The 13,847-nt window shown below is 46.3% G+C and overlaps 1 protein-coding gene across 2 annotated transcripts in view; it reads right to left on the bottom strand.

Moving 5' to 3' along the window:
- The window catches only part of LOC149434358 (fatty acyl-CoA hydrolase precursor, medium chain-like), a 32,823-nt gene extending 19,869 nt beyond the window's left edge, over window positions 1–12,954 (bottom strand). The window contains exons 1-6 of one of the 2 annotated variants that reach the window (XM_089663781.1): window positions 12,797–12,954; window positions 9,004–9,208; window positions 5,819–5,957; window positions 3,929–4,062; window positions 3,597–3,750; window positions 773–886 (exon numbers count right to left, since the gene is read on the bottom strand). In XM_089663781.1, coding sequence (XP_089519907.1) covers window positions 773–886; window positions 3,597–3,750; window positions 3,929–4,062; window positions 5,819–5,957; window positions 9,004–9,208; window positions 12,797–12,848 — 798 coding nt within the window. In that variant the 5' untranslated portion in view covers window positions 12,849–12,954. Of the gene's footprint in view, window positions 1–772; window positions 887–3,596; window positions 3,751–3,928; window positions 4,063–5,818; window positions 5,958–6,653; window positions 6,794–9,003; window positions 9,209–12,796 lie in introns of those variants that run through there. The other variant, XM_089663782.1, reaches the window with a different exon arrangement.
- Window positions 12,955–13,847: the final 893 nt, after the last annotated feature.

Raw genomic sequence — 13,847 nt, 5'->3', positions numbered from 1 at the left:
ACCTATGAAAAAGGTACCAGGGGCATCTCATGGGGCCCCCTACTGACCCCGGGCCATCAGGCAGTGCCCGAGTTTCCAAATGGTCAATCCGCCCCTGGCTCTGACATATACCGCATGTACAGAAAACACTGAGCCAGTCATACCAGTGGAACTTACACTGTAATACCCCTCACAGTCACACACTATTAGTATACATTTATATAGCTCTGACATATACCGCAGTGCTGTACAGAGAACACTGAGCCAGTCACATCGGTCTCTGCACCAGAGGAGCTTACACTCTAATGTCCCCCCACAGTCAGACACTATTATTATTATACATTTATATAGCTCTGACATATACCGCAGTGCTGTACAGAGAACACTGAGCCAGTGACATCAGTCTCTGCACCAGAGGAGCTTAAACTCAAATGTCCTCCCACAGTCACATACTGTTATTATTAAATGTTTATATAGCTCTGACATATACCACAGTGCTGTAAAGAGAACACCGAGCCAGTGTCATCAGTCTCTGTACCAGAGGAGCTTACACTCTAATGTCCCCATATATATATGTATATATATATATATATATATATATATATACATAAAATATACACACTAGGGAGCATTAGTGATAACTACTGAGCCACTATGTGTACTATCCACTGCACAATGAGCCAATTCCATCGTATTCTGCACCAGAGGAACTATTATTATTATACATATATATAGCTCTGACATACTATCCACTGCAATGATTGTACAAGGCAATGTATGATGGTGGACTTACATCACGGTAGAAGATGAGGTCCTCCGGCTTACTGACTGCCATCCCGGGCATCGCCACTGTTCCGCTCTCAGCGATGGCTTTGTGAAAGAGTCCTTTTGTTAAAGGAGAGAGCACCTAGAACATGGAAAGGTTACTGTATATATACTGTATATACATATGAAGCATCAGACTGATAAGCTCATCTCTCAATCACTCTGCTCTCTCCTGCTATCAGCATGCTGCTTTACAGCACATGAACCCTGTAGTCCCTGCAGTCCCTGTAAAGCTTCTCCCTTTTTCAATCTGAGCTCTGCTGTACAGGGACTGCAAGAGGCTGATAGCAGGTGATATTCAGGGGCTTACACTGCTTGCTGACATTTCTATGACACTCATTTACAGGATGTATGTTTTGGGGTCTGTGACTTAAAAGTACTTAAGCGGCCATCTTTAATCCTGGCATAAACATATTGTATGGAATTGGAAGTGCTTTTTTTTGTCATTTGCTCATTGTATGTATATATACCATATTAAATCCTCAATGTTTTGCTGATCTTCACTATGGATAGTGTTAATTTTCTCCGATGATGTTGGTTCTGTTCGGTATGAACCTATTGAAAGGCTGAGCCTTGAACCACAGTGTATGTATATGGATATGTCATGCTGCTGGAGCAAAGCGGATTGCCTTGGAGTCTATACAAAGTGCTATTTGGCCACTCTTGATTTGGGGGTCATAACATTCTGGTAAGCCCCCCTCTTGTTGAGGTGGTGTGTGGTCTTGCTGTGTGGAGGCTTAGAGGTTTATTCAGACTTACATTTCTCCTTTTTGTTGCACCCTGGGAAGATCAATTTTTATTGGCTCTTCATTGGGACTTTTTATTTTCATTTTCTTTTTGTTATTTAATATATTGATGTTTTTTCACATACCGTATTTTTTTCTCCATAAGACGCACTTTTTCCCCCCCAAAAAATGGGGGAAAATGTCTGTGCTTCTTATGGAGTGAATATTGTTCCTCGGTTCAGCAGCGTCCTCATCGTCTTCTCTTCCTGGCGCCGGCATCTTTAGTGTGGGCACCAGGCTGTGACAGCTTGCGGCTTTACATTCGGGTGCCGACTGCACATGCGTGAGAAGCACTGCGCTTTGTGAATGGTCTGGCAGTCTTCTGGGACCTGTCACATGTCCCACACGATAGGGAGGGAGGACAACTCTGCGGAAGTGGGAGCGAGTACCTGTCAAATTCAAGTACCCGCTCCCCAAAGTTCTGCAGACATCTCCTGTACTGTGTCCGCAGTCTGGTCATCTCCTGTACTGTGTCTGCAGTCTCTGGTCATCTCCTGTACTGTCCGCAGTCTCTGGTCATCTCCTGTACTATGTCCGCAGTCTCTGGTCATCTCCTGTACTGTGTCCGCAGTCTCTGGTCATCTCCTGTACTGTGTCCGCAGTCTCTGGTCATCTCCTGTACTGTGTCCGCAGTCTGGTCATCTCCTGTACTGGGTCCGCAGTCTCTGGTCATCTCCTGTACTGTGTCCGCAGTCTCTGGTCATCTCCTGTACTGTGTCCGCAGTCTCTGGTCATCTCCTGTACTGTGTCTGCAGTCTGTGGTCGTCCCCTGTACTATGTCCGCAGTCTCTGGTCATCTCCTGTACTATGTCCGCAGTCTCTGGTCATCCCCTGTTCTGTGTCCGCAGTCTCTGGTCATCTCCTGTACTATGTCTGCAGTCTCTGGTCATCTCCTGTACTGTGTCTGCAGTCTCTGGTCATCTCCTGTACTATGTCCGCAGTCTCTGGTCATCTCCTGTACTATGTCTGCAGTCTCTGGTCATCTCCTGTACTATGTCTGCAGTCTCTGGTCATCTCCTGTACTATGTCCGCAGTCTCTGGTTATCTCCTGTAGTATGTCCTCAGTCTCTGGTCATCTCCTGTAGTATGTCCTCAGTCTCTGGTCATCTCCTCTAGTAGGTCTGCAGTATCTGGTCATCTCCTCTAGTAGGTCCGCAGTTTCTGGTCATCCCCTGTTCTGTGTCCGCAGTCTTTGGTCATCTCCTGTACTGTGTCCGCAGTCTCTGGTCATCTCCTGTACTGTGTCTGCAGTCTCTGGTCATCTCCTGTACTGTGTCTGCAGTCTCTGGTCATCTCCTGTACTGTGTCCGCAGTCTGGTCATCTCCTGTACTGGGTTCGCAGTCTCTGGTCATCTCCTGTACTATGTCTGCAGTCTCTGGTCATCTCCTGTACTATGTCCGCAGTCTCTGGTCATCTCCTGTACTATGTCCGCAGTCTCTGGTCATCTCCTGTACTATGTCCGCAGTCTCTGGTCATCTCCTGTACTATGTCCGCAGTCTCTGGTCATCTCCTGTACTATGTCTGCAGTCTCTGGTCATCTCCTGTACTATGTCTGCAGTCTCTGGTCATCTCCTCTAGTAGGTCCGCAGTCTCTGGTCATCTCCTGTACTATGTCTGCAGTCTCTGACCATCTCCTGTAGTATATCTGAAGTCTCTGGTCATCTCCTGTACTATGTCTGCAGTCCATTGTTTCAGAATTTTTTTTTCTTGTTTTCCTCCTCTAAAACCTAGATGCGTCTTATGGAGTGAAAAATATGGTAATTTGAATATTGTCACACAAGTAGTGTGTTTACTTCTGCACTATATTTATATTTACTCATGCACTATTAATATTTGTTTATTTGTATTTTCAGAGCGCTGCACCTTTCTAGAATATATTTGAGTACTGTCTATCAGCTGCTGTATATTACTCATACTTTTGGGATCCTAGTGCAGTTTTTCTATTTCTTTACTAAATCGCTTGGCTTCGCTGGCGATCCTTGGTTAGTTGGCAAGTGGAATCTTACCAAAGCTGAGACACTGACTCCCCCGGCGGACTCCCCAAATATGGTGACAGAGTGCCGATCGCCCCCGAAATCAGCGATGTTCTCCTGCACCCAATAGAGGGCCGCAACCTGGTCCAAGAAGCCCAGATTACCAGGTAGCTCATCATCTCCGGTACTGGGGGGGGGAGAAGGAAATACATAAAAAGTCGTAAAAATGTGCATGCAGGATTTTCAGCAATGCAGCGCAGGGTCATGCCCAACCATTGAGGAGGTGTATTGGGGCGCCTTTACAGCAGTGTGGCCTTAATGGGAGTTTTGTGCTTTAAATAAAGGGGAAAAATGGAGAGATTTACCTGAAAAATCCCAGAATTCCTAGCCGGTACTGAATGGACACGACAACCACATTCTCGTAGACACTGAGCGCAGAACAGTCAAAAAGACTGGCTCCAGCCACCAACAGCCCACCACCATGTATGAAGAACATGACCTATAAACACAAGAATGTGGAGTGACATCACAATCTGAGACAATGTAGAAATCACTCTTCATACACTATATTGCCAGAAGTATTGGTCGGCCGGCCTTTACACGCAAATGAACTTTAATGACATCCCAGTCTTAGTCCGGAGGGTTCAGTATTGAGTTGGCCTCGCCCTGTGCAGCTATAACAGCTTCAACTCTTCTGGGAAGGCCGTCCACAAGGTTTAGGAGGGTGTCTATGGGAAGGTTGGACCATTCTTCCAGAAGCACATTTGTGAGGTCAGGCACTGATGTCGGGGGAGGAGGCCTGGCTCACAGTCTCCGCTCTAATTCATCCCAAAGGTGTTCTATCGGGTTGAAGTCAGGACTCTGCGCAGGCCAGTCAAGTTCCTCCACCCCAAACTGGCTCCTCCATGTCTTTATGGACCTTGCTTTGAGCATTGCTACGCAGTCCGTTTGGAACAGGAACGGACCATCCCCAAACTCTTCCCACAAAGTAGGGAGCATGAAATTGTCCAAAATGTCTTGGTATGCTGACGCCTTAAGAGTTCCCTTCACTGGAACTAGGGGGCCAAGCCCAACCCCTGAAAAACAACCCTACACCATAATCCCTCTCCACCAAATTTTACACTTGGCACAATGCAGTCAGGTAAGTACTGTTCTCCTGGCAACTGCCAAACCCAGACACGTCCATTGGATTGCCAGACAGAGAAGCTTGATTGGTCACTCCAGAGAACACGTCTCCACTGCTCTAGAGTCCAGTGGTGGCGTGCTTTACACCACTGCATCTGACGCTTTGCATTGCACTTGGTGATGTAAGCCTTGGATGCAGCTGCTCAGCCATGGAAACCCATTCCATGAAGCTCTCTATGCACTGTTGTTGTGCTAATCTGAAGGCCACACCAAGTTTAAAGGTCTTTAGCTATTGACTCTGCAGACAGTTGGTGACTTCTGCGCACTGTGCACTTCAGCATGCACTGACCCCGCCCTGTCATGTGACATGGCCTACCACTTGGTGGCTGAGTTGCTGTTGTTCCCAGTTGCTTCCACTTTGTTATAATCCCACTAACAGTTGAGCGTGGAATATTTAGTAGCCAAGAAATGTCACGGATGGACTTAGTCCACAGGTGGCCACCTATCATGGTACCACGCTTGGAGTCACTGAGCTCCTGAGAGCGACCCATTCTTTCACAAATGTTTGCAGAAGCAGTCTGCATGCCTAGGGGCTTGATTTTATACACCTGTGGCCATGGAGGGGATTGGAACACCTGAATCCAATGATTTGGAGGGGGGTCCTAATACTTTTGGCAATATAGTGTATTTATACAGCAATTGCTGAGTAACAATTGCTCATCTTCGCTTACTTCCAGTCAGGGGCGGACTGACAACTCATGGGGCCCCCGGTCAATAGGGGATCATGGGGCCCCTGTGTCCTTGCCCAAACTCAAAAAAGCCTATGAAAAAGGTACCAGGGACATCTCATGGGGCTCCCTACTGACCCAGGCCCTCGGGCAGTGCCCGAGTTTCCAAATGGTCAGTCCGCCCCTGAGTAGAATGAATTGTAGACACAGGAAAGGAAATCCATACAGATGAGGATCTTTGGACTGATTTATGAGGACCAAATGAACACAGAGTTTTAAAGAAAAAGAGGGAACCAACTGAGAATTGAAACTTAAAGTATATATGTATTTTTTTTCTTTTTGAACATATTTACACTTTAACTTTGCATTACCAGTGGCCTCCTCTTTTGTTGCGATACTCACAGGTAACTTTGATTCCTTTTCTCTGATACTTGGAGTGAAGATATTCAGATACAGGCAATCCTCTGACAGTGGTGGCATCTTAAATGGAGATTTGTAGTAGGCGGCAATTTCCTCAATAATCGCTACATCTTGCAAACACCTGAAAGACCAAAATACAAGACGCTGACAAAGACGCCGATGATGACTCTGACGCAGCTCCGCAAATTATACTAGGATTGTGTCTGCTGGTATAATGTGCAGGACTGTGCGCTTGACAAAGGAGGTGGGGCTGCGCAATCCACAAAATGTCTAGGAACACTGTTGCTGAAAGGTTTCAATGCCTATGCCAAAGAGAGATATATTGGATTTACACTTCGGATGTACTATCTTCAGGGGGCTTGAAGGAGGAGCATGAGATTAGCACCATAATATATCCCCAGTAAAGTGTACATAGCCCACCTTAGTACATCATCTCCTCCCTTATCAAGCGATAATTTTCTCACACTATTTATTGGGATGGATCTGTGTCTTTAAATGGGCGTCACTTCAGCTTCACTAAATACCAGCCGTCAGCCTGAAACTAACCCAACCGTTATATCATTGCCCGGGTTCATATGTTATCATTATTCCTATTTTTATAGTTTCCGACATTATTGTATATTGCACTGGGATCCTGTCACCATTTGCCTGGGTCTATTACATTTATAGGTATGTCCCTTTCCTGATTGTTCCACCCTGTCCCTGCCTTCCCCCCTATTTATTTGGCTCTGTCCAGGGGCGGACTGACTATTTGGAAACTCGGCCACTATCCGAGGGCCCGGGGTCAGTAGGGGGCCCCATGAGATGCCCCTGATACCTTTTTCATAGTCTTTTTTGAGTTTGGGCAAGGACACAGGGCCCCCATGATCCCCTATTGCCCGGGGGCCCCATGAGTTGTCAGTCCGCCCGTGGCTCAGTCCTCAGTGGGTCACGGTCTTGATGAAGGAGCTATTGTGCATGCTCTGAAACGCATCACTGCCCACCATTGACGTCACTTGCTGGACGTGCATTCCACGCAGACGCCGTGTGTTCCACAGCGGCCCAGAAAGAGCGGTGGCCATCTTGGAGTTGCACCTGAGCTCCCCCTGCTGCTACTGGATGGCACAGTGAGCTCCAGGAAACAGTGACAGGAGCCCTGCATTGACGTTCTATATGCCTAAGCCTTATCATCCTTTGTAAGTGGTATTAAACATTTTTACCAATCAAGATGTGGATGTACTGCACTTAGAAGCGCCTTCTTTCTCTTCTGTTCTGCCCAGAGTCTGCTTCTACTCCGGGAAGCGTGCTCTACTGCGTATTCCCACCATCTCCCTCCACTGGTCTCCAAGGCAGATACACCCTAAGAACTCCTCTATTCTCCCTGGGAACTAGCAGTCCTTGTGCCCATATCCCCTTGGAATCTACCAATTTTTGTGCCCATATCCCTCTGGAGTCTACCAATTTGTTTGCCCATATACCCCCAATGTCTACCAATTTTTGTGCCCATATCCCTCTGGAGTCTACCAATTTGTTTGCCCATATACCCCCAATGTCTACCAATTGTTGTGCCCATATATCCATGATGTCTACAAATTTATCTGCTCACATCACTTTGAGATCTAGCAGTTCTTGTGCTTATATCATTGACTGCAGGCAGATCTTTTGTTCATATCCTCTTGGTATCCATCAGTTCTTGTGCCCATGTCACCTTGGTATCTACCAATTTTTGTGCCCATATCTCCCTGGGATCTAGCATTTCTTGTGCCCATATCCCTTTGGTGTCTACCGTTTTTTGTGCCCATATCCCCCTGGGGTTTAGCATTTCTTGTGCCCATGTCCCCTTGGAATCTACCAATTTTTGTGCCCATATCCTCTTGGTGTCTTGTCTACCAATTTTTGTGCCCATATCTCCCTGGGATCTAGCATTTCTTGTGCCCATATTCCTTTGGTGTCTACCATTTTTTGTGCCCATATTCCCCTGGTGTCTACCAATTTGTGTGCCCATATCCCCCTGGGGTTTAGCATTTCTTGTGCCCATGTCCCCTTGGAATCTACCAATTTTTGTGCCCATATCCTCTTGGTGTCTACCAATTTTTGTGCCCATATCTCCCTGGGATCTAGCATTTCTTGTGCCCATATCCCCCTGGTGTCTACCACTTTTTGTGCCCATATATCCATGATGTCTACTAATTTTTGTGCTCACATCACCTTGGGATCTAGCAGTTCTTGTGCTCATATCATTGAGTGCAGGAAGATCTTTTGTTCATATCCTCTTGGCATCCATAAGTTCTTGTGCCGATATCCTTTTGGTGTCTATCAATTTTTGTGCCCATTCATTTTTTGCGCCCATAACCCCTTGGTGTCTACTATTTTTTGTACCCATATCCTCTTGATGTCCAACAATTATTGCACCATATCACCTTGGCACAGGGGCGGACTGACCATTTGGAAACTCGGGCACTGCCCGAGGGCCCGGGGTCAGTAGGAGGTCCCATGAGATGCCCCTGGTACCTTTTTCATAGGCTTTTTTGAGTTTGGGAAAGGATACAGGGGCCCCATGATCTCCTATTGCCCGGGGGCCCCATGAGTTGTCAGTCTGCCCCTGCCTTGGCAGTTTTATGCCCATAGCCCCTGAGTGTCTAGTAATTTGTGTAGACATGTTCTCCTGTTGTCTGAGGATTTTTATTACTATTTTTCTTGGTTCTACTCCCTCTGCCTGTTTGTTTCCAGTTTAACCAATTAGATTAATTTCCACTTCAGTGTGAGGGAATCAAAGGGATTGTCTGATTGGCTGATCTGGGTAATGAGAAATTTTTTTTAGCAATGTTCTTTCTGAGTATATTCTATTTCTCAGGTTGTAATCATAGTTTCTATTTGGAGGTTGTAATCATAGTTTGTAGTAAATGGTGGTCTCACTCCTTCTGCTGCATTCTTTGTTATGTAGAATAAATACCCAATCCAGAATTGAGTGAGAGAGACCCAATGACAATGGCCCTGAGCAGGTGGGTGGAGTTTGGAACCCAAGTGTGGGGATTGGACTTCCAGAGTTGGTGTAGGGAATTTGTGGCTGACTCAACCGATATCCACCCAAAACTGAAACATTTATTTTAGGCAGATTGATCTGAACTCTTTTAGAGCATGGGGCAGGAAATATGAAGAAGCACAGATGGTGAATTCTTGACACTTACATGGGGGGATATTGGGAGGCGTCTAGGACAGATTTCCAGGGCTCAGGTGATTCCGGATAGGCAAATCTCAATGGGCCAACTGGAGGCTTTGCAAAGGGGATCCCATAGAAAGCATCTGCAGTTCTTGGAGTTTCCTTTACTGGCTCGATGACCCCCTGGAGCTTCCCATATTTTGTGTCCACCAATGGCCTTTCCTCTGCTCCTCCTGAAATCAGAGAAAACACAGAGAGAGATTGCACACCATCCACCCTTGTGATCCCATTTCCAATCTATGTTACATAGTATTCCAGATATTTAATACCACTCACGGAGACCACAGTACTCCTCCTTACAATGCCTTCATCTTTTCTGTCCAGAAAGACAGCACCATCTTTGTTCAGGTATCGTCCAGGATCACCATCTACTTCCTGGACTGAGATTTTGGGTCAGAGATGACACAGCTATGTAAAGTCTGGTGTCTGTGCAGTTCTTGGCTGTGTTCACAAATGTCTGACACAGATCAGCCTCTGCTGCAAACTCTCACCTTATGACTTTCTACAAAGTTACAATATACAGTCTGATCACTGGGGGAGGGGAGACTGAGGAAATGCTTCCTCTGCCTGCAGCAGACTGATTACATCATTGCAGCCTAGGAACTGGAGCACAAAGATGGCTTTTGTAATGATAAAATGTAGAGATTTTTTAGAAATTATACTCTTTCTGTATATTGTATATATAGAATATTCATAGTGCTACTTGTTACCAATAGATCCCACAATCTTCATTATATGTAATGCTAGAGAGGACTGTCAGAGACTGGGGACATACACAATAGGTTTTGTTGGAGACTGGGGACATATACAATAGGTTATGTCAGAGACTGGGGACATACACAATAGGTTATGTCAGAGACTGGGGACATACACAATAGGTTATGTCAGAGACTGGGGACATACACAATAGGTTATGTCAGGGACTGGGGACATGCACAATAGGTTATGTCGGAGACTGGGAACATACACAATAGGTTATGTCAGAGACTGGGGACATACACAATAGGTTATGTCGGAGACTGGGGACATACACAATAGGTTATGTCAGAGACTGGGGACATACACAATAGGTTATGTCAGAGACTGGGGACATACACAATAGGTTATGTCAGAGACTGGGGACATATACAATAGGTTATGTCGGAGACTGGGGACATATACAATAGGTTATGTCAGAGACTGGGGACATGAGCCTACCAGAGGTCACTGCTATTATCCCTTTAAAATCAATTTTCCCGCTACAGACTGCTGGGATTCAAAGGCCTCACAACAATTACTAAAGGGCCCCAGGTTGGGCCCCAGGGATATAGAGTTCCTCATGTTATTATCTATTGAGACATAACATCAATCCTGCAGGTAAGTCCTTGTATTAACTTGATTCCTGACAAGTAAGATAGATTAACATTTATTAAAGCCCAACTCTAGCCCAAACTTTTCTATCTAGTGTCTGTCCCAGTGATAAACTCTCCCATCATTCATGTCCTGGTGTCACAGAGACAGGAAGTGAGGTGAATGCTACATGAAGGGGGAGGGGCATTTCAAGAAATCAGTTTATCTTACCAAAATAAAAAAAATAATCACACATGAATTTAGTATTTAGTGAAGACAAACATTCTATAACAGTGATGCCCAAACTGCAGTCCTTTACTCTCCCTTAACTTGCCTGACGATGACACCAACGATGGGGCACTATTCCTTCCACGGACAACAATGATGGGGCACTATTTCTGTCACTGACACCAGCAATGGGGCATTATTCCTCCCACTTACACCAATGATGGGGCACTATTGCTCCCATTGACATCAACGATGGGGCACTGTTCCTTCCACTGACACCAATGATTGGGCACTATTCCTCCACAGACACCAATGATGGGGCACTATTCTCCCCACGGACACCAATGATGGGGCACTATTCCTCCACAGACACCAATGAAGGGGCACTGTTCCTCCCACTGACACCAATGATGGGGCACTATTCCTCCACTGACACCAATGATGGGGCACTGTTCCTCCCACTGACACCAATGATGGGGCACTATTCTCCCCACGGACACCAATGATGGGGCACTATTCCTCCCACTGACACCAATGATGGGGCACTATTCTCCCCACGGACACCAATGATGGGGCACTATTCCTCCACAGACACCAATGAAGGGGCACTGTTCCTCCCACTGACACCAATGATGGGGCACTATTCCTCCCACTGACACCAATGATGGGGCACTATTCCTCCCACTGACACCAACGATGGGGCACTATTCCTCCACTGACACCAATGATGGGGCACTGTTCCTCCCACTGACACCAATGATGAAGCACTATTCCTCCCACTGATTCCAATGATGGGGCACTATTCCTCCCACTGATACCAATGATGTGGCACTGTTCCTCCCGCTGACACCAATGATCGAGCACTATTCCTCCCACTGATTCCAATGATGGGGCACTATTCCTCCCCCTAACACCAACGATGGGGCACTATTCCTCCCACTGACACCAATGATGGGGCACTATTACTTCCACCGATACCAACAATGAGGGCCCTATTCCTCTCTCTAACCAGGATGGGGGCACCTTCTGGATCCTTCTGAAGATGAGGGTTTTTGAAGCATCCTGGAGTTGAAGCTGGGGGTTCTTGGATCTACTTAGAGCTGGACGTTTCTGGATATCTGTGAAACTGGGGGCCTCTGAAGGTGCCTGGAGTTGAAGTTCAGGGTGTCTGGATCCATCTGGAGATGGGGGTTCCTGGATCTACCTGGATCTGTTTTTTTTTCCTGGATGTACCTGGAGCTGGGGGTTTCTGAATCTACTTGGAGTTGGGGGTTTCTTGATGTGCCCTGAGCTGAGAGTTTCTAGTTCTGCCCTGAGCTGGGGGTTTCTGGATCTGCCTGGAGTTTCAGGTTTCTGGATATGTTTCTGGAGCTGCCTGGAACTGGGGGAGTCTAGATCTGCCTGGACTCTAGAGTTGAGTCTTTTAGGATCAGCCTGGAGATATAGCTAGGGGTTAGTTCTGGGGTTAGGCTCTGGAACTGCCTGGAAAAGGAGATAACTGCTGAAAAAACTCTGGAGCTGGAGGCAGTAGAGCTCACAATCCTGATGCGCAGCTAATTAAACACTCAAGTAATATAAATAGTACCCAGACTTGGGAGATTACTATTTGTCATTGAAATATAAACAATTGAGTACTGTCCGTGATACTTTTTTTATTTGCACTAACATACAATTTTGAGGACAAGCTTTCGGGGAGTGTCCCCTACTTCAAGGTCCAAGCAGTACCCAAGCTCATTGAAATATAGAAGACAAGCATCTTATACAGTAGGTGACCTGAGATCTCACCTGTCCTGAGGAGGACCAATGAGGACAGGCAGAGGAGCGTGGATCTATGTGGAGTTGAGGGTTTGTTGATCTGCCTGGAGCTGGGATTTCTGCATCTGCCTGAAGCTGGAGGTTTCTATACCTGACTGGGAGCTGGAGTTTCTAGATCGGCCTGGAGTTGCAGGTTTCTGGATCTATCTGAAGCTGAAGGTTTCAGGATGTGCCTGGAGTTAGCTGGGGGTTTGTTTAGGCTTTGGAGCTGCCTGGAAATGATGACTGATAAAACCACTCTGGAGCTGGAAGTAGCAAAGAACTCTCAACCCTATTATTCTGCTAATGAAACACTCCAGAAATATATAAAGTAACCAGACTGGGGAGGTCACTAAGTGTCACTGAAGTATAGAGGACAATCATATACAGTAGGTGACCTGAGATCTCACCTGTCCGGAGGAGGACCAATGAGGACAGGCAGAGGAGAGCGCACACCTTCATCGCTCCTCCGCCGTTCTTCTACAACCTGCAGTCAGGTGTTCTGATATTCGAAATGAGAATACTATATCTGTTTAATATTTCAGACTGTTGGTATTGGTTCCATGATAGACACACACACCTCCTTTTATCTTCACAGTCCAGCCAGCTCAGCAGTTTTACGAGTCTAAAGTTCCAAAGTCTCCTGTATGCACATCTCATGTTCTCTAGAGCAAAGGTACTAAATACTGTCTGTGAAAAAATGATTCACAGTCTGGGAAAAAGATCCCGACCAATAGGAAAAAGCCTCTCTGGGCACTATCCTGACTAATGAGCAGCGCAAAATCTGTTCTCAGCCCGTCTTTTCCCTTTACACAAATGGGTGGCTTTGGTTTAAGTGGCCACACCTTACAATCTGATTGTACAACCTCCGTTAGATATACTATCAGCTATGTAGTATAGGGGCCAGCCTGATTGGATACAAATTGGGTTATTTAGGTGTGTTCTCAGATTACATAGTTTTGGTAAATCTAAGACTAGGTTCAGATCATTGCGTGTTGGGAACGTGCGCAAAATCCTGCACTTTTCCAATGCACAAAGAAAACTGCTGCCCTCTAGCAGATGTGCGGTAGGGACATTCATTGTTAATGGCACCCACACACATCTGCAATTGTGTGGATATTTGCATGCGCCAAGCCGCATGGTGCTGCAGCACCATGTAGTTCAGAGCAGAATGTTTTTGGAAAAGAGTCTGGGACTTCTTTTCTGCATTTCTCATGCATAGGACAGCAGGGCCGGATCTAGCCTATCTGATCTGGGGGTGCAGTAAATAAAGTCAGGGGGCAGAATGTCAATACTGTGTGTGAGTCACTGACAGGCTGTCACAGTGTCATATCCTGGGAAACACTAGTATGGATTTGGCTATCATTAGAATTGGATGATTAAAAGGAACCTGTGCCCCTTTATATCCAGGTCCCTATTAGAGTGCCCTCCTTACATTAGGAGTCCACATCAGAGTCCCCC

This window comes from Staurois parvus, unplaced genomic scaffold (genome assembly GCF_062004578.1).
Source record: "Staurois parvus isolate SC_StPar_1 unplaced genomic scaffold, SC_StPar_1.0 ptg001766l, whole genome shotgun sequence".
NCBI lineage: Eukaryota > Metazoa > Chordata > Amphibia > Anura > Ranidae > Staurois > Staurois parvus.
This window is presented reverse-complemented; position numbering and strand designations above follow the sequence as displayed.